Source organism: Bemisia tabaci, chromosome 1 (genome assembly GCF_918797505.1).
Source record: "Bemisia tabaci chromosome 1, PGI_BMITA_v3".
Taxonomy (NCBI): Eukaryota; Metazoa; Arthropoda; class Insecta; order Hemiptera; family Aleyrodidae; genus Bemisia; species Bemisia tabaci.
Window position 1 is genome coordinate 5,640,111 of NC_092793.1, and position 18,174 is coordinate 5,658,284.

General features: G+C 38.1%; 1 protein-coding gene across 1 annotated transcript; it reads right to left on the minus strand.

Annotated features, from left to right (window-relative positions):
* Window positions 1-1,888: 1,888 nt before the first annotated feature.
* LOC140226000 (alpha-tocopherol transfer protein-like) lies at window positions 1,889-15,882 on the minus strand. Its single transcript, XM_072306106.1, has 8 exons — window positions 15,726-15,882; window positions 14,768-14,922; window positions 12,995-13,086; window positions 9,999-10,149; window positions 8,394-8,590; window positions 5,879-5,989; window positions 3,253-3,397; window positions 1,889-2,233 (listed from the first exon to the last, which is right to left on the minus strand). Exons 1-8 carry the CDS (start codon window positions 15,737-15,739, stop codon window positions 2,193-2,195), a joined length of 906 nt encoding a protein of 301 aa, XP_072162207.1. The 5' UTR covers window positions 15,740-15,882; the 3' UTR covers window positions 1,889-2,192.
* Between the last annotated feature and the right edge of the window lie 2,292 nt (window positions 15,883-18,174).

The window sequence follows — 18,174 nt, forward strand, 5'->3', positions numbered from 1 at the left end:
CAGAAGCGGTTCTCACATGAGCCTCTTTGATTCACGCATTAACCTTAATGATATCGGCGTCAGATTGGATAATCGAATGAGTGATAATTTACCTTTGAGAGGCACGTATGAAAATCTTTCCTTTAACCAGACTTAAATAAAAAAATAATTTACTCCATGATCATACTATCTCCGAATGAAAAAGAAAGGGGAATACGTTGGTTAAGTTATGGCGGCGATGGCCCACGGTCTTTAAATAATATCTGAGAACCGGCTGATAAACAGAAAGAAAAGGGAAATATGTGGATATTTAATGTATTAAAATGATAATTGAGGTAGTATTTGCTAGATACACCCAAGTGCTATTGAACGGTAGCAGGTGGGCATCTGTATAGCCAAAGAGATAGATGCGAATAGGTTTAACATAGGAAAATAACTCCTCATCGCTCGCGAGGGTAGGATGGCCGAGTGGACTACGGTGTCGGAATTTCACTCTTCCCGGGACAATGTCGAAGGTTACAGGATCAAATCGGAGCCAGGGCGAAACGGACTTCTCCATCAGGATACCAGAGGGAGCGCGAAGCGCGTCAACCACGTGAAGGAACTCACCCCCGGCAGTACCAACGGTAGCGGTATGCGCTTCAACGGGTATGGATAGGGACACTAGGTGGGGAGTCGATTCTCAAGGCAGCGACACGGCGGGACCGGGACCGGCCGTTTTCTAATTTTAAGGAAACGCTTGCAGGTACTGTTTCCTTTTTTTTTTGAGGAAACGTTTCCTGAAAACAACACAACACTTACTTACTTTTAGGAAACTCTTCACGCGGCGGTGTTTCCTAATTTGAAGGAAACGTTTTCGTGCTTCAATGTAACAGGAGTTTTGGTTCAAGAAATCGCGTTTCCGTCGACCAAGGCAATACCGTTTTCTTCATTCAAGACTTCGTTTCTTGTCCACTTTTTTCAAGTATCCAATTTTCTTAGGTCAACGCGGCGTCGCCTTGAATTTAGGAAACGTTTTTTTCAGTGCAGGATAGCGTCGGATATCTCCTCCATTTTGGCCTCAACTTGAGAGCTTTTTTTGAGCTTGGGAGTTGATTTCAGAGAAAACCAGTGGCACCATCGTGTTTCTCGCAAACTTTTACATATGAATCAACAGTCAAATCGCAAATTCCTCACACATGCAACATCTCCATTCCCATGGTATGAGCATCATGTACTGAAGAGGGCAGATGACAGGTTACCAAAAAAGCCATAGATGTGTTACGCCCTAGAAGGAAGTGTAGTGGATGCCCAATGAGAGAGTGGAGAGGTGGTATCGAATCCAAAATGCTCAAGCGCAAAGATTTCCGAGAGGCTATGATCAGTGGCGTTGCGTGCTAAGCGATTATATCGATGTATCTGTCATTTAAACCAATGGAAAAGGATCGATAAACAGGGTGTTTGCAACTAACACCTTAATAATTTACCATAGCTTCAAATGGGGGAAATATCGATACTCGGTCATTCACGCCTCGCTACTCGTTATGATTTTGTGAAGAATAATTGGCGATAAGAGCATGTGGAAGCGTCATGAAACGACAAATCGAGGGTGAAACATCGAAATCAAGTATCTCGATTTGCTACGTTGCAGACTTCCTGCCATTATTTATTTTTTAAGTACAAATTTACTCAACGTCAATCTTAAAAAACTTCCGTGATTTCTCTTTTCTATGCAAATCAAATACTACGATAACTTCAAATAATGATGTTGATTCGTTCTCCTTTCGAAAAAATAGAACCGGAGCGGAGTCTTTTGGACGCCACAAACGAGATACGTTGTACTTCGTTTAAGAGTTTCGTCGTCAAAATATGTATGCATTTATATAATTGACACGTAAAATTGAATGATAGTTAGAAATCAAAGAGACCGTTTTTTATGTACAGAGAGAACAATTTAATTGTCAAAACGAAGCGTATATGATGTATTATTCACAGTAATAATTGCTGTAAAAAAATAAAAACAACGAACAAATTTAAAACTTTCAATCATTTGATGAAATATGAAAATACATTATTAAACTTTCAATAATTAAATAAAAGATAAAAATACGTTATATTTAAAAAATTCGATAAAAGGACGCTTGATCAGCAGGAATAAGGACACTTGAAGGGGCAACGAAGACTCATGTTTGATATGGAGACAGAATGAAGGCAAACAATAGCTTGAAACCACCTCATTGAGGAATTTTCTTATCGTAACCAAACTGGCTCCAATCTGGAACAGAAAGAACAAAAAATATCATATTTTACGAGTCACAACTTGCTGTATCCTTACGGCAAATAACGTCAAAATTATTTTTTCAGCCAATGACAATGATTACTACGTACTGAATTAAATAAATTCAACCATAAATGAATAATTAAGTGAGAACGAAAACACATCAGCTCAGAAAAATGAAAATAATCGAGACACACACACAAAACTGCACAGTAGGTGAAGACGTTAGTTTAAGAAAAATGTTTTTTCTGCCCAAAGACAAGTACTTATGGACACTTTAAAGCTCCAAGTTGAAACAGATGTGCTAATTTCATGTAAATTAACCGTCTGTAATGGAAATTGATCATTTTTTAGTTACCGAATTGGTTTGTTTTCGTTCTCATTGATTCAAATATTTTCAAAACCAATAGCCGTTTTAAATAAAACCAAACTGCAAATAAAACGTAAAAACTATAAAAGTAGTGCATGAAACACCACAACGAACATGTTTAAACGTATATCGATATCTTAAAGCAGAAAACATGCATCTAACTCCGTTACGTTGCACATTTTATCTCGCCTTTTACTTTTCTAAAGGCAAAAAATTCTTAAAACTTTTTTTAACTTATACTAGCTGGTTTTATAAAACCTATAAGCTTTATTTACCTATAAGAGACAAACATGAATGTAACTTTTGAAACTCAGTAATAGTGTCACATTTTCTCAGTTTAGTCATTTATACGGACTTTCCCATCCCGAAACAAAGTGAGAGCCCAGGTAAGATACGTTCAATATAGAAATGGCAACTATGATTCCTCGTGAGCCTTTCCCCCGACTATTGTTGAGTACAGCGGCGTGGCGTGCATTGCGATAACTCGATTGATCTGTCATTCAAACCCATAAAAAAGGATCGATAGACAGGGTGTTTGCAACGGACACCATAATAATCGATTCTTCACCACAGTTTAGAATAGGGCAATATCGATAATCGATCACTCACGCCTCGCAACTTTTTGAGATTCTGTCAATGTACCCACCTCGAAGCTTGTGTTCGTATTGTTTGATTAAATTTAGATGGGGCTTGCTATTCAAGGGTCCTTTGGTGCCACCATACTCTTTCGGTAAGACGGACGGCGAAATGTGCTTGTGAAGAGACTCCATGTTAGATCCGTGCAGATGGATCTGTAATCAGATGAGGTAGAGGTTAAACATTTAAGGAATTCTAGGGTTTAACTCGTGCATTAGCGAACATTCCATTCGGTTAATTTTTCAAGTACTCTGAGTAATAATATTCAGCCAACGAAAAAACGAACAGCCGTAAAAGCTAATGAACAAACTCTGATCGGTCGCCTCACTATGTCTCTCATTCTGAAGTTCGCCTTCAATAACAGCGATGGCAATTTGAGCGGCTTGGGAGCTCGAATAGTTGCTCGCAGTAGCTTTGCTTTGTCACTTTCGCTCCGTCCCAACGAGGGATCAGTGGCGTGGCTTGCTTTGCGATATATCGATTGACCTGCCATTTAAACCTGCGGAATGGGTCGATAGTCAGGGTGTTCTCAACGAAAACCTTAATTATCGATTCTTTACAGCAGCTTCAAACGGGAGGATACCGATAATCGATCATTCACGCCAAGCCAATGCGTTTGGACAAAATTGGACAGCGTTTAGTAGAAAGGAACTGAGCTTCATCAGCTATTGCCAAATTTAACTGGGCAATTTATAATTTTTTACAAGAGAACGTTTGTTTGGATTCCTTTGAAAATTTTAGGGGCTTTGCTTCGCATTACGTAGAAAATTCACTGAAAATAGCACAAAAATCCGCACGGGCGTTTTCATGTAAGAATTAAATCATTATGCCCTCATCATTTTCTTCATTGCCCAATTAAAGGCAATTGCGGATGTGGCTTGGCTCCTTTCTGCTTAACGCGGTTCAATCGAAGATGCTGTTAACGAAGAAACTTGTCTGCATTGAAACCAATATTTGATTTGGTTACGCCAGAAAAGGCCCGGCAAATTTGATTGAGCTACAAAATCAGTTGAATTTTTTAATCTTTTACGGACTTTTGCCAAGTTAAAGAGAGTATAATCTGTTTGAAAAATCTTCTCTCATACGCGCACAGTCTTACGCACTCATCCATTAAATAGGAGGAATCACCGTTTTAAGAAGTGACTTCTTCATAGATTTTGCAGGAATAAAATTTCTTAGCATGCATGTATAAACACCGAACTCCAATATCGGGGGCGAAAATTCAAACCTCCTCGATTTGTGCCTCCGGAAGAACGGTGATCATCAGTGAGCACGCGATCGGTCAACTTAACTCGCGTGTTTAAGTATAAATTTTATAAAAACTTTCAGATATTATATCAGCGATTTTCTAAAAAAAAATTATAGTAGGTAAAATTTTCAGAGAGCATTAGTAAATTTGAGAGCACAAATAATTGACTTAATCGACAAAGGAATTCACCGTTTAGCACGTTTTCAGATAAGTCCCTAAGTTAAAAATAATACCACCGTTTGCCTTTTGCTCCGCAGATGGAAACAACCTCCCTCTCTAAAAAAGGTAGTATCTAAATATAATACCGGTTTAACTCGTTTACGCGTGAAGGAGCTCTATTTTAAATTATTAGATGCGGGACGAGAATCTATTAGAAACTGATTAGAAACACGGTTAAACTAACTAGGTTGCAGTTATACAGCATTATTGGGTCATTATGAGCGTCATGCGGTGGCACCACTGATGATACAAAATTATTGTCTTAACTTCTGCTCTAAAGAAACCAGTTTCCTGAAAAACATGACGAAGATAGTGCGTGTGTAATTGTGCATGTAAGCAAGAATAATATCACGGGATAATTCATTTGGGCATATCATGGACTATCACCCATGCATCGGAGATTCACACAGTTTTAGTGATTTTTCATCAATTAGTCTAAAATTATGCTGTCGAACAATATCTTATCGGCAATTAGGCTTACGTTTTACGCAAATGCAGTACTCGTGAGTAGAGGGATGGGTAAATTATACGTGTATCCGTATCTTTAGAGCGACATTTTTTCTCGGAAAACAACATGAATGAAAATATTCAGTTTTTCAACATCTTTTTATACTTTCATAATAATGCTGAACATTTGACGGATATTTGAGGGAAATGAACTGTACTACATCAGACGTTGCCTGATTCCGTCTAATGTTTTACTTTCTATGTGGAAAACTAAGCAATACGGAAACTTGGAATTTTGTAAGGATATTCTTCACAATTTGAAGTAAATTTTTAGAGAGTATGAAAACATCCAGTGGTTTAGTTCTCTGTCAAAGAAAATTTAAGAAAAAAAAAAAAAAAAACACGAGAAAATTTATCAACGTGGGATGAATTTAGGCTGATTGCGATTAGAGCCGTCTGATTGAAGCGACTTTCGTGTAAACTCGTACCTAACCTACTATTCGTACTCGGCAAATTTTTCACTGAAAAAATTAAATGATATTAATGAATACATGGTTTCTGGACGATAGTTTGCAATTAGGAACTACAATTTCTGGCTCATTCGTAAAAAAATTTATAAGCTATGGGAAACTAATAGTGTATAAGTTGTTCCTAAACTGAGCCAAATATGGTAGTTCGTAACTGCAACATGTATAGTCCATTTTATGTACACTGCACTTACCCGCTTCCTCAGTTTGCTTTTCAAAAACGGTTTAAAAATAGAATACAGTGCGCTAAAGTACAGGGGCTGGTGAACTATGTGAATGGCTTTCACTCTGAGGGGGATTTTTTCCTGAAAAAATAAAAAATAAAAGAATAATTAGTTCTCTGATGGTTTTTTCCATCCACGGTTTTAGATGAGTAAGTTCAAGTCGATGACCGAAGTACAAAACCTGTTATCTCTATTTCGCAGTTCCAAATTTTTTGTACCTATTTTATTTTGTAGAAAAGGAACGAGTCAATTTTACAGTCAGAAATTTTTACAGAATGTTTTTCTGAAAGAGAAGAAAAATCACTGATTTTTATGAAAATTACTTCGACTAGTTTTTTAAAGAAAAAATAAATTACGAAAGGAAAGAGGTCTGCATTGTCGCAACCGGAGATACATGGTTCTGCACTTCGATCATCAATATGAAAATTGTATCAAGAAATGATTGGGAACAAGTTTAGCTATCATTTGATTTAAAATTTTCGGAGACAATTTTCAGACATCCTTTCAATAGAGAATTTGCAGGTGTCTGAAATTTGATGTTTTCGTGTTTAAGTGGAAACTACCAAGTGAACTGAACACGAGGATAAGCTTGGTTCATGAATTGAACACTTATTGGAGAAGATATGACAAAATGCTAAAATACATGTGTTTAATAGGAAATGTCGCCAGACGACGTCACCAGGAGGTGCATTTTCTCAATTTTAAATCTATTTTTATACTATTCCCCATATCAGAAAAAAGTATAAAGAATACCGTGAAATCAGCTCTTTAAGCACTTTTAGATGAATCAATAAAACATTTGCATGCAAATTCTCCATTGCTCGAAATGCGGTTTTAGTTTCACTGAAAACAATCATGTTAATTTTCACATCTAAACCACGGTTCAGTAAGGTAGCTCATTACGTAATCTGCCAGTATGGTTTTGATTGAAGATTCTGACCATATCAATATTTTGTCCCTGCTGTTAGTGATCGCGTTAGTGACGATTTTTCCCTGCCTGGGGTGAGATTGGTTGCAAGTTCTTGTGGTCTTAAGCCCGATTATTGACTCTACATCGATTCGACAAGACTAGACAACGCTCCGTACTGACGCAACGGATCGCATTTCGATGTTTTTGTCGTATCGACATAGATTAAACAATCGGGCCACTGGCCGTTTTTAACCCTGAGACATCTTGTATTAGAGGTTAACAGATCAATTCTTTATCCATTTTCCCAATTGGTTGCCTCTCTGACGTTAGGGCGTATCTAGATTCCCCGTGAGCCCTTTTTTACGTATAAATGTATGATTTCTGGGGCTCATGCGGTAATCGAAATAAGCCCTTACGCCAGAGAAGCGACGAATTGACGCTTCCGAAACGTTGACGTGCTATTGCGTAATTATTGACCCTTGTTAATTGTGCTATCATGAACTTACTCACAACTGACTTGGTTAATGACTTCAAAGAAGTTCGCAAGACCGAGAACATCACTTCTGCAGTGCTAAGGAAGAATGCCGTATGAACATTTGAGAGTTGCCAAATTTTTCTTCATAAAAATGCATTTTAAACGACATTTGTGAACATTCTTCCTAGAAATTTTCAGATATTACTTGTAGATTGAATTGCGTACAAAATTGTCTGGAAATCTTGGAAACAAGTATTCTCAATCTGACCAGTAAAATCGGTTCTTATCGAAGGAAACTTGGCAATGTCTGAAGGCTCATGAGACGTTCTTCCTTATAGCACAGCAGACTTCGTCTCAGACGAGATAATGGTATTCCCTATCAGAATTGACGGATTCTGTTGACCCCGTAACTTACTTGCATGATTAGACAGGTTTCTATGATCAACATATGAAGTTGATCTGGAAAGCACTTCCCCCCATTCATGCAGAAAGAAAGCAAGTTCTTTCTTCTTTAAAAAGATGGTGATAAAAATGTGATTACACGACCTCATTTCAAGACAACTCCAAATTGTAGATTAGAGGCGCGTTGCGCGTGTGTATAGTTATGTTATTACCAGTCTCTACAAAACAATCATTGCGGACTAGATGCACCGCGTTAAGCAGAAAGTAACCAAGCTACGTCAGCAATTGCCAAATTTAATCGGTCGGTTTAATTTTCACATGAAAACGGATGATCCGATTTTTGTGCAAATTTTAGACATTTTCTGCACAGTACAAAGCAGTTTCCTCAAAATTGCCAAAATAATCGGCACAAGCGTTCTCCTGTGAAAAATTGTGGCAAAAGCTGATTTGGCATGCTTCCTTTTTGCTAAACGCGGTCCAAATATGAGTCCAGATGCATAGGCGAGGCCAGACTTTTTTTGGAGACGGGGGGGGGGGGGGCAAAGGACAGATAGACCGCTTATAGGGATCTAATGGTTATAAAAGGCTACAAACTTAGGAATCGCTTTTCAAGTGTTCCCGCCTCGGGGGACAAACTCCCAAAAGAGGGACGGAGAGAAACATTAGTGAAGTGATTTTTAAAATATGATCGTAAGTACCTGCACACAATTTGTTATCTGCCATGCGGCAGAGGGCGTGACTAATTTTGCTTGTTGATAGATGCTCATTCCTTGCATGTCTATGATGGCAACTCCGCCGGCAATTTGAAGCTTAGGGTCCATCAAAGCCACTTCAAATGAACTCGTCCCGACTTGAAACATATCTTCTAGACTAATTTGAGAAAAATCAGTGTTTCCTGAGTAAAAATACGAAATTATGTAAGTGAAAAATGCAAGTAAAAAGAAAATAAATGTCTTGCTAAGAATTACTTTATATCGTGTATATTTTTTGTGTATTCTAAATAATTTTGTAGGAAATATATCATGGCTGGAGTGAATTCAATCACTGACTGTTATACGATTCAGACCCAGAATAGAAAACATTTCGACACATCTTGCGACATTGTCTCAACAAAGGTCTTGGAAAATTGTATACAGAGTGATCCAAGAGTTCCACACCATCCCTAAAACCCCAGCATTCTTGCTCCTTTTTAGGGTGGTCTCTTTAAAATTGTGGGGGCTGCTATGCGTCGCTTCGTTTGATCTAAAATTACTCACAAAATATCTAGTCTCAATCACGGCCGGATTTACCTACTTGCCTATGGGCCGCCTGTATTTTGCCGCCCTCTTCTCATTCGTTTTGGAACATCAATAAAAACCATCAAGTGAACGTGCCGGAGCGGGAGGGGTGCACTTATGCACCCCTTCGCGTCTTAACGCGTTTAATCGTGTTGGACACATTTTTTTGCGAGAGCCCTGTCAACACTACTTGCAAAAGTTCACAGAACTTTGCGCGAAAGTTAAGTTCCGTAAACTTACCTGTGTGTGAACAAGGCCTTCCATTTATAAGAAATGAACGAAAAAATTATGAAAGAACAAACATGAATGTGGTTTAATAATTTTAACTTCCGCCGCCGCGCCGCGCTGACCGCATTGTGTTTAAAGCAATGCGTGAAGTATTCCCACAGTATTGTAGGCGCTATGCGTTTCTCGCCGACCGCTGCTGAACGTACTGTGTTTGACGCAATGCTTGAAATATTTGTGCAGTCTAGTAGGCGCTATGCCGGTCACGTCAACCGCTGCTGACCGCACTGTATTTGACGCAATGCTTGAAGTATTTGTGCAGTCTTGTAGGCGCTAATATGTGTTACATGCCGACCGCCACGCCGAGGGCTTCTCCTTTTCATCTCAAGTCCTCGTCATCATTGCTCTCTGCGCAGCGCCATTCCAGGCCAAATTGCGTGTTTGGTTTCTCTCTTAACTGGACTAATTAAAAGTTCTGTCTCTCTTGCATCACCGGAAAGCGACAAAATTAGAAAATACTCTACTTTCAGGAAACGAGAGATTTTGTCGCCTGTTCTCGTTTGTAATTTTTTTTCTGAATTTTTTTGTACCTGCATTTAAAACAATTGCAAAATTTGCCGCCCCTAAATTTGCCGCCCCCTAAATTTGCCGCCATGAGCCGCGGCCAACGTGGCCACCCCCGAAATCCGGCCCTGATCTCAATATATCAATTTTTCCGAAAGTTACAAGAGTGATGCATATAGTACTGCTGGTGCGGAACTTTTAGATCACCCTGTATGTACCGCAAAATTGACAACTTACTGACACAGATGACTGTCACTACCCTGCCTAATTTGTCTGTGCCAGGTAGTAAAGTGAGAAAACACATATCGTATATATAAGATCTCTCCGAGGGATAACAGTAACGATAAAAATCTGGATACTTTCTCTTCATTTCATAGTAACTTTTAATCTGAAACAGAAAAATATAAATAAAATTAAATATAGTAATGTCACAATTAATGAAAAAATTAATTGATACTTTTTTTGTACCTGAGTTTATTCATCAAATAATATGCGTGTATTATGTGCATGTTACTTGAAAACTTACGATAGATCATGCAGGTCATTAAACCAAGAATCCTAACGTGCTCAAATTGATTGTTTTCAAATGTAAGTATTTGGTAAAAACTCGTTGAAATATAAAAATTATTTCAAGTAAAATATAATTATTAATCATATAATACAAAATAAAAAAAAATCAAATCCGTTTTCGAAGAATGATTAGTCCTTATAAAGGCTTAAATTACATTTGGAGCCCGAAACAATGAGGGTGAATGAGGGGAGAATGAAGGGGGACTCGTAAAAAATTGACGAGAAAAGTAAGTTAAGCTTCATACTTTGTGATATTTTTAGTGACGGAATTTATATTTTCTTTGTTTGTCCTTAACATATAACCTACAAATTTAAACTCAGTTATTTTTGAGAAACGGAGGATTTCCTTTCCATCTTATATGTTGGAAGTTTAATTTGTTTTCTTTCTTTCCCATGTATTTATTTATGATACGCGCACAGAAAAAGCCAGACAGAGAAAAGAATTAGGCAGTTAAGAACGCTTATTTCCATAAGAACATTCCACTCAGTAAATACGCGCATTGCGAACACATGAGACATACGAGAACGGGTTTTATTCTGCAAGAGAAAGAGGAGTAGACTTATGCATATAAAATTATTCAAAGCTGTTTATGAGAATTTAACTTTGATCGCACTTTTCGCCATTGTTCACATAAGTAAGTAATTATAAAGCTGATTTTTTTATTCTCTGTCAATTTTATGCGGTCCTCACGTTTTTCATGCTTATAATCACTCATTTCCTGTTAAAATATTAATGAGCAAGTAAATAAAGTGATAGTATAAAATGAATTCTTGGTTTCCGACGTAAATAGCTTAGTTGCTGATCGTCGTGACTAATTTCACTAACTAGTAAAATATGTTTATTTTTGAGTGGTTTCTTTAAATATAGTGCCCATTAAATTGTGAAGAGATGCCCAATGGACACGGTTACGTGAGATATAACAATAATGAAGAATGAAGAGTTCAAGACAATATTTTGTTAATGTGCCAGAGAGCATGACGAAAAGACTCGTACCGAACATTTGGGCAACTCAATGAAAAAACTTAAGGAAATCGGGTGTCGAAACTAGTTTTTTTATATCGTGAGCAGTGCCCATGCACCTCACGTGCAGAGAATCACAAATAGAGAATGGAGGGGGGGGGGGGGCGAGAAGAAAAAATCGATATCTATTTGGCAAATATCCTCTCACAGTGATGTGTGTCATTGACAGCACCAACTTACATTCGTATCACGTTTTATTAACTCCTCTCATATGAAACGCGGCTCATTCAACATGGGCTCCACGTTGCACAATTCATCGCTTGGCTGACATAAGGGCGTAACTATATACATTGAGATGAGCCCGGAAAAGCATTGAAACGCATGGAAGACTGGGTTCATTGCATAGTGCAGTTACGCCCTCATGTCAGGTAGGCGACGAATTGGTAGGTCCTTAATACTGGCACTTTTAATGGAACTGTGTGCCATTTTCCTTTGTTTTACAAACTTACATTTTCAAAAAATATTTGACTTGAATTGTCTCTGATACACTCTGGATTGATTTTGATTTGGAAGAGTCTATGTTTTGGTTTAAGGTGATTCTTCAAGGTTTCTGGCGTGGTCGAATTGATGTGTGATATTTGCATAGATTATGTAAAAAATCTCAGCAGATTTTGAATTTTGTCCAAAAAAAGACGATACCCCCTTCGCCTTCGCATGAGCCCGAAAAATCATTCTAAGCCAAAAATTGGCAAAACCTGGTGAAATAAAGGCAGAATCCTGTTTGGAAAAAAACTCGCATTCAATACAATTATCGATTTCTATATTGAATGCGAGATTTTTTGCAACCAGTATTCTGCTATCAGGTGCTATCTATGGAGGTGTTGGAGTGGGTCCCCCCAGGTAGGCGACGGAGAGGGCGTCCAGCCAAACGGTGGGTAGAGGGCATCCGTGAAGAGATGGAGAGATGCCAGCTTCCTGAGGATCTCTACCATGACAGATTCCTGTGGAGAGTAGGCGTCGCAGAGCGCCCTAGCGCGCCGTAAAAGCGGCTCATACATACATACACTGTGCTATCGGATCACTAGATTTTGCCAATTTTTTGGTTTGAATTGATTCTTTGGGCTCATGCGCAGCGGCTATTGTCCTTCTTTTGGAAAAAAATTCAAAATCTGCCAAGATTTGTAAAATAATCCATGCAGTATCTCGCACACCAGTTTGACAACGCCAGAAACCTCGAGGAATCACCTCAATAAACACACAATGAATGAAATGAGAGAATTTTTTTTTAAAAAAAAAGTCCCAAGTTTTTCGGCTTAGGTAATCGAAATTTCTCTCTGTATTTTTTTTAATTAAAAAAAATTCAGATTTGAGTAATTTTTGGAATCGAAGCACAAATGACTGAGGTTTAGTAGGTACCATTTGCCGTGAAGAGTGAAGATTAAAATTTCGGCAACAACGTTACCTATCAAACGCACAATAGGGCAAATATGACTTCCACACCTAAAGTCCACTTAATCTGACAGAACCCTATTTCATTAAATCACAATTACGTTTGTGAGTCATGTCAATATTTTACGAGAGCTTATGGCGATGTTCCACCTCGTAACAAAAGGTTTTGTGAAATTATAATGTTTTGTCAATAACAAAACTCTTGAATTTAAGCAGTGTACTTGAACGAAATAATATTGAGAAGAAAACTTACTAATTTATAGGCTTTATCCACGTCATGTTTTCTTGCTCGTAGAAATGCCATGCAAAATACATCGTCTACTCTGGAGTTCATTGATAGATCCTCTGCAGAAAAGAAGAAGAAAAAATTAAATTCAGCTCGAAGTTCATTTTTTTTTTTCAGTAAAAAGTATTTAAATTGGATCACTATACAAGTTAAGAATTTAAGCATTCCGAAACATGTTTATCAAAATTCCACGTACGTAAAATACGATTCGTGCGGAACAAAAACTACTGAAATTGAAACTAAAAAAAAACCAAGGGAACTAAAACTAGGGAAAACTAAGATATTGAGTGTTCTCCGATACGTGTTCAAACCTCCCACTCATGAAAAAATAAAAGCCTACGTGAGTCAAATCGCGCATTAAACGTTAGTGTAACAGTCCCATTCGGCATGAAATATGACAACCTCAGTATCGGCGCTGCGGCTCATCTGTTGCACGTTGTTTACACTTGGAAGAACACAGGGTGGGAAAGGAACACTGATGGAGCCTGCCAAGACCGTTTCAGTGCGTAATTTGATGCAATTGGAATCTCGTTTCACTAGTGAGCGGGGAATTTAAAATTCCCGTGATCCATGTAAATTAAGAACATTAATATCTAAGTTAGGAAATAATTTCAGTAATTTTTGTTACCGAAATCACAGAAACTTCGTGAGGGGGTGAGGAGGGACGCCGTAAGTCAAATTGTGATAAATTTTTTTTTTAAAAAATTTCAGGTGATTCGTCAAGCTCAAGTGATGTGGTCGAACTGGCATGCGATATATCGCATCGATTAGGTACAAAATCTCGGCAGATTTTGAATTTTTAGCAAAAATAGGACGATAGCCTCTGCGCATGAGCCTAAAGAAACATTCTAAACTCAGAAATCAACAAAATTCCCAGAAATGAAAGCAGAATAGTGTTTGGAAAAAAACCTCGCATTCGACACAGAAATCGATAGCTGAATCGAATGTGAGGTTTTTTTTCATGCACTAATCTGCTTTCATTTCTCTGAGTTTTGCCGAGTTTTGGGTTTAGAATGATCCTTTAGGTTCATGCGCAGGGGCTATCGTCCTTTTTTTGTGCTAAAAATCCAAAATCTACCGAGATTTTTGACCTAACCAATGCGATATATCGCATGCCAGTACGACCACGTCGCTTGAGCTTGACGAATCAACTCAAAATATTTTATACGAAAATCATATTCTACGCATAATTTTGAAGAGGGTACATGTAACAGAATAGCCTGTGTCACACTGTCAAAACTAGCCACCAAATATCAAGGTCAGGTGTTGTGATTGGCTTGTTCGATGACTTGGACGAATTACAGCACCTGACCTTGACATTTTGATGGAGTATTTTGATAGTGTGACACAGGCTAATGCTTAAATTCGCACCCTGTCCGGAGTTCCATCAGCATTTGGTAGGTATAATGTTTCAGATGTGTCGATCTTAACTCGAGTTTGCACTTGCTGGAATCAACAATGATGAAAAGAGGATGAAGAACATCCAGATTCCCATTAATACTCGTATATTTGTAGAATGAATGGTATTCGGAACTTTCTGTTCCTTTGAGTCCGCGCCGCCTCCTGCAAAGTACATCGCTAATTATTTCGGACATGATTGAGCGCATCCTCGTGACATTTTGGTGAAGTTAATCAGTCCACTTTTATTGCTGAATTAAGAGGTGTCAAAACAAACTAATCATATAGTATGAAAGGTAAGGTCTTTGAGTCGATAATTGTGTACAATGTTGTAAGATTTACCTTTTAATTTTTGCCTAAGTTGAACGACATTCTTTCGGGCGGTTTCTGGGCATTCGTTCAGCTCTTTCTCCGCACGCATCTGCCATTCTAAATTGAGATCAAATGGATCTGTATTGGGTCGACAGACCACCTCTGTCTCCTGCACCACCATATTTCTGTCAACATAAGAATAACACTTCCATTACTGTATATTCGTGATTCTTAGGCACAAAGGTAGTAAATATTAAAAAATAGCATAAGGTAAAGAAATAGAAACAATAAAAATGAAAAGTAAGTGTAATAGAAGATGAAGTACAATGAAGTCTCGATTACATGCCCGATGATTCAGACCAGATACGCACCGTAATCAATCGGTAACTTAGTTATATTTGGTGCCAGTGGTGCAGAATTTTTGGATCACCCTGTATGTGATATCAAAGTTTGCAAAATTGATGCTTAGATGCGGAGATGGGAAACATCAGAGTCGTTTTACTTGTATGGATGATCTTCGATGGATGGATGTTGACCTTATCGATTGTCACTATGACTTCTGATTGGTTACAAAGTGGGTCCTGTCATGATCAATAGAAATTCTGATTGAATCAATAATTAAAGGCGCTAGACGTGGGCTCTAACTAAAGTACTAACACTCGGAATTCGTTGAAAAAATGTGATGGCTGGTGCGTATTTTAAATTTTTAGAATGTATCACTTCATGGAGACGAGCAAAGAATAAAAGGTCAAATATTCTTTTTGCTGTATAAACGCTCATTTTTTCAGTGGAAAATTGTTTCAAATGTCCAAAATGAAACATGTTAGAATGTTAATAAAAATTAAACCGTATGGCCTATAGACATTTTTACCCTCGTAAACATAAAAGCAAGCAACCCCTTAATTTTATAGTTGTAAGATTCTCTGCCAAGGTATTTCTGAATAAGATAATTATTATATTTGTGAAACTTTCAATACAATTTACATACCCACACGACGCCATCCCTATCAAAAGCGAAGTTCTGTTTTCCCCTACACAAGAATCTTTATAATCACTAGCACTGTTGTAGATTTTGAAGGAAAGTGTTCACAGTGGAGACAGCGCACAGGTTAAATTGACATGACGCGAGAATAAGTAAGTATGAACTGAGAGTAATGAGAAAGACATCAAGTGAAAATGCGGAGAAATGATGATCGTCGGGAAACGCCCAGGCTCAAGGACCACAGGAAAGTACAGTGTAAGTTAGGTCAGCAGAAGGATTAATTTTTTGTGAGATATTCGTCTTTGACCGCATTCTACCTATTTCCTTAAAAAAACATTGAATACCTAATTAGGAACCGTCCCTAAATTACGTAACGCTTTAGGGAGGGTCGAAAAAAACGTCATTACATTTAATTTTTACGTGCTAAAATGCCAAAAAAGTGCGTCACGTAATTTCTGCCGTGCTAAGGAAAAACGCAGTATAAACCTTCAAGCCTTCACCCATTTGCAGTGATGAAGAAAGGCTACGTCCAATCAAAAAAGCAGCATCTCTCATTTCTTGTTTTGAGGCGGGGAACTTAGGACGAGGCGGTTTTCCACTAGACCGCATTTTACTGCTTACAGAAATACGCTCTTCATATTCCTCCGCTTGAAAAGAAAAAAGAAAGAACATCTTTCTATTTTATAATTTACTCTCGAATTTTTGGAGCGTTTCTCCGTCACAAAGGAGTTTTATCGATTTCTGTAGCCAATAAAAGTATGGTTATGATACGTTTACCCGCTACACTTTCAGTCTCCTTTGGGGCTTTCCGTAAATTACCTAACGCAATTTTTCCGATTTTTGACACCCATCCACTCCTTGTAATATGATCGTCATGCTGGTCCAGACTCCCACAAAATATGATTGGAAAAATGCATTCTTGAAGCACTAATTTAAGACATCTGTCATAAAAGGGGAAAATTGTTGAATAGAAATGTTTGGAAAAGGACTAGTGAAAAAATGAACACTGAGGACAATGTAAACGGTCATCCTTCATGCTTGTGTAGGGTAGGGTCCATTAAAACCCACAGGGTCGAATAGTTGCATACGTTGAACCGTGAACCTATTCGGAAGATGCGAAAAATACCATATTATCGAACGTGGAGAGGTGACTAACGCATTAGCAGTTCGCTTGCAATTTTCAGCGTAGGCAATTTGAGCTCCCAAGTGGTCGAATAGTGGTATCACCGTGAATATATTCAAACCATATGAGAAATATCCTTTTACCGAACGTGGAAACTTTGGAGATTTTTCTTACCCTGGTAAAAATTGGCGATAGGAGCTGCGTTTCAAAATACCATAGGAGTTCTTATAGCCGATTGAAGAGGGCGATAGAAAATCATACAGCTGGCTGTAGAAAGTGGAAAAAATCATACGGCCGGGCTACACGAAGCGATAAAAAATTATACAGCCGGGCTATAGTTCCTATCGCCGGGCTTTACACTTTATCGCCTGGCTGTTGCTTTTTCGCCATTGGCTATAAAAGGCTATAAGAAATTGTATAGGAATTCGAGTGTACTTTATAAATCCTTAAGTTTGTGCGAAATCACCTTAATATTTACAAAACGCACATTATATTTTCCTTTACTACATATTTTTTTCATCAATTAAAATGATAATAATCCATACAGAGTGTGCAAACATTTCAAAGTCATGAGTTGAAAAACGCTGACTCCACGAGATTAAATATTAGAGCCTAACACAAAGCGGAGCGGCAGCGCACTGACGCCTACAAACCTAACAGGGATACTTCACGCATTGCGCAATGCGTGAGGTATCCCTGTTAGGTTTGTAGGCGTTTGTAGGTTGTAGGTATTGCACAGTATCATACGAAACTGAAGGCGCTCCAACATATTAGGAATGGCAGGCATCCTTCAAAAGTACGGAGCTTTCCTCGCAAAATAAATCAAGATACTACGGCCCAAAAAGAGAGTGGTAGTCAAAAAACTCACTAAGTCCTAGCATCCGTAATTAGTAACGTTTAGCACACACTTTATCGCCTGGCTGTTGCTTAATCGCCATCGGCTATAAGAAATTGTGTAGCCGACTATAGAAGCTATTGGAAATCTTACAGCCGGCCGTAGGTCTATGGTATTTTGGAACACAGATTCTACTGCCAATTTTTACCAGGGTAGTTAAAATGCAGTTACGTTATTTGAAACAATGGAGTGGCCAAACGTTTTAACTTCGTTCAAGTTAAAAGAAAATTCACATTCATAGAGAATTGAATCAGTGAGAACGAAAACCTACCAACTCGGTAACTCGAAAATGCTCACTTTTCACTAAGGCCAGACAATTTTCATAAAGGTCATTGAAGTTACCGTATCTGCTCCAACTTGGACATTTATATAATGTCCTTCAGTACTTGCTTTTATGCAACTAAAAATCTTTTTCTTAGACTAACTTCTTCACCTAC

Bases quoted from the DNA above. Each gene is read 5' to 3' on its own strand.
- LOC140226000 (XM_072306106.1), bottom strand. The intron at 13,087-14,767 runs GTAAATCTTACA...TCTTTTCTGCAG, and splicing joins ACTTAGGCAAAAATTAAAAG to AGGATCTATCAATGAACTCC. The intron at 10,150-12,994 runs GTAAGTTTTCTT...TTTCTGTTTCAG, and splicing joins TGGATAAAGCCTATAAATTA to ATTAAAAGTTACTATGAAAT.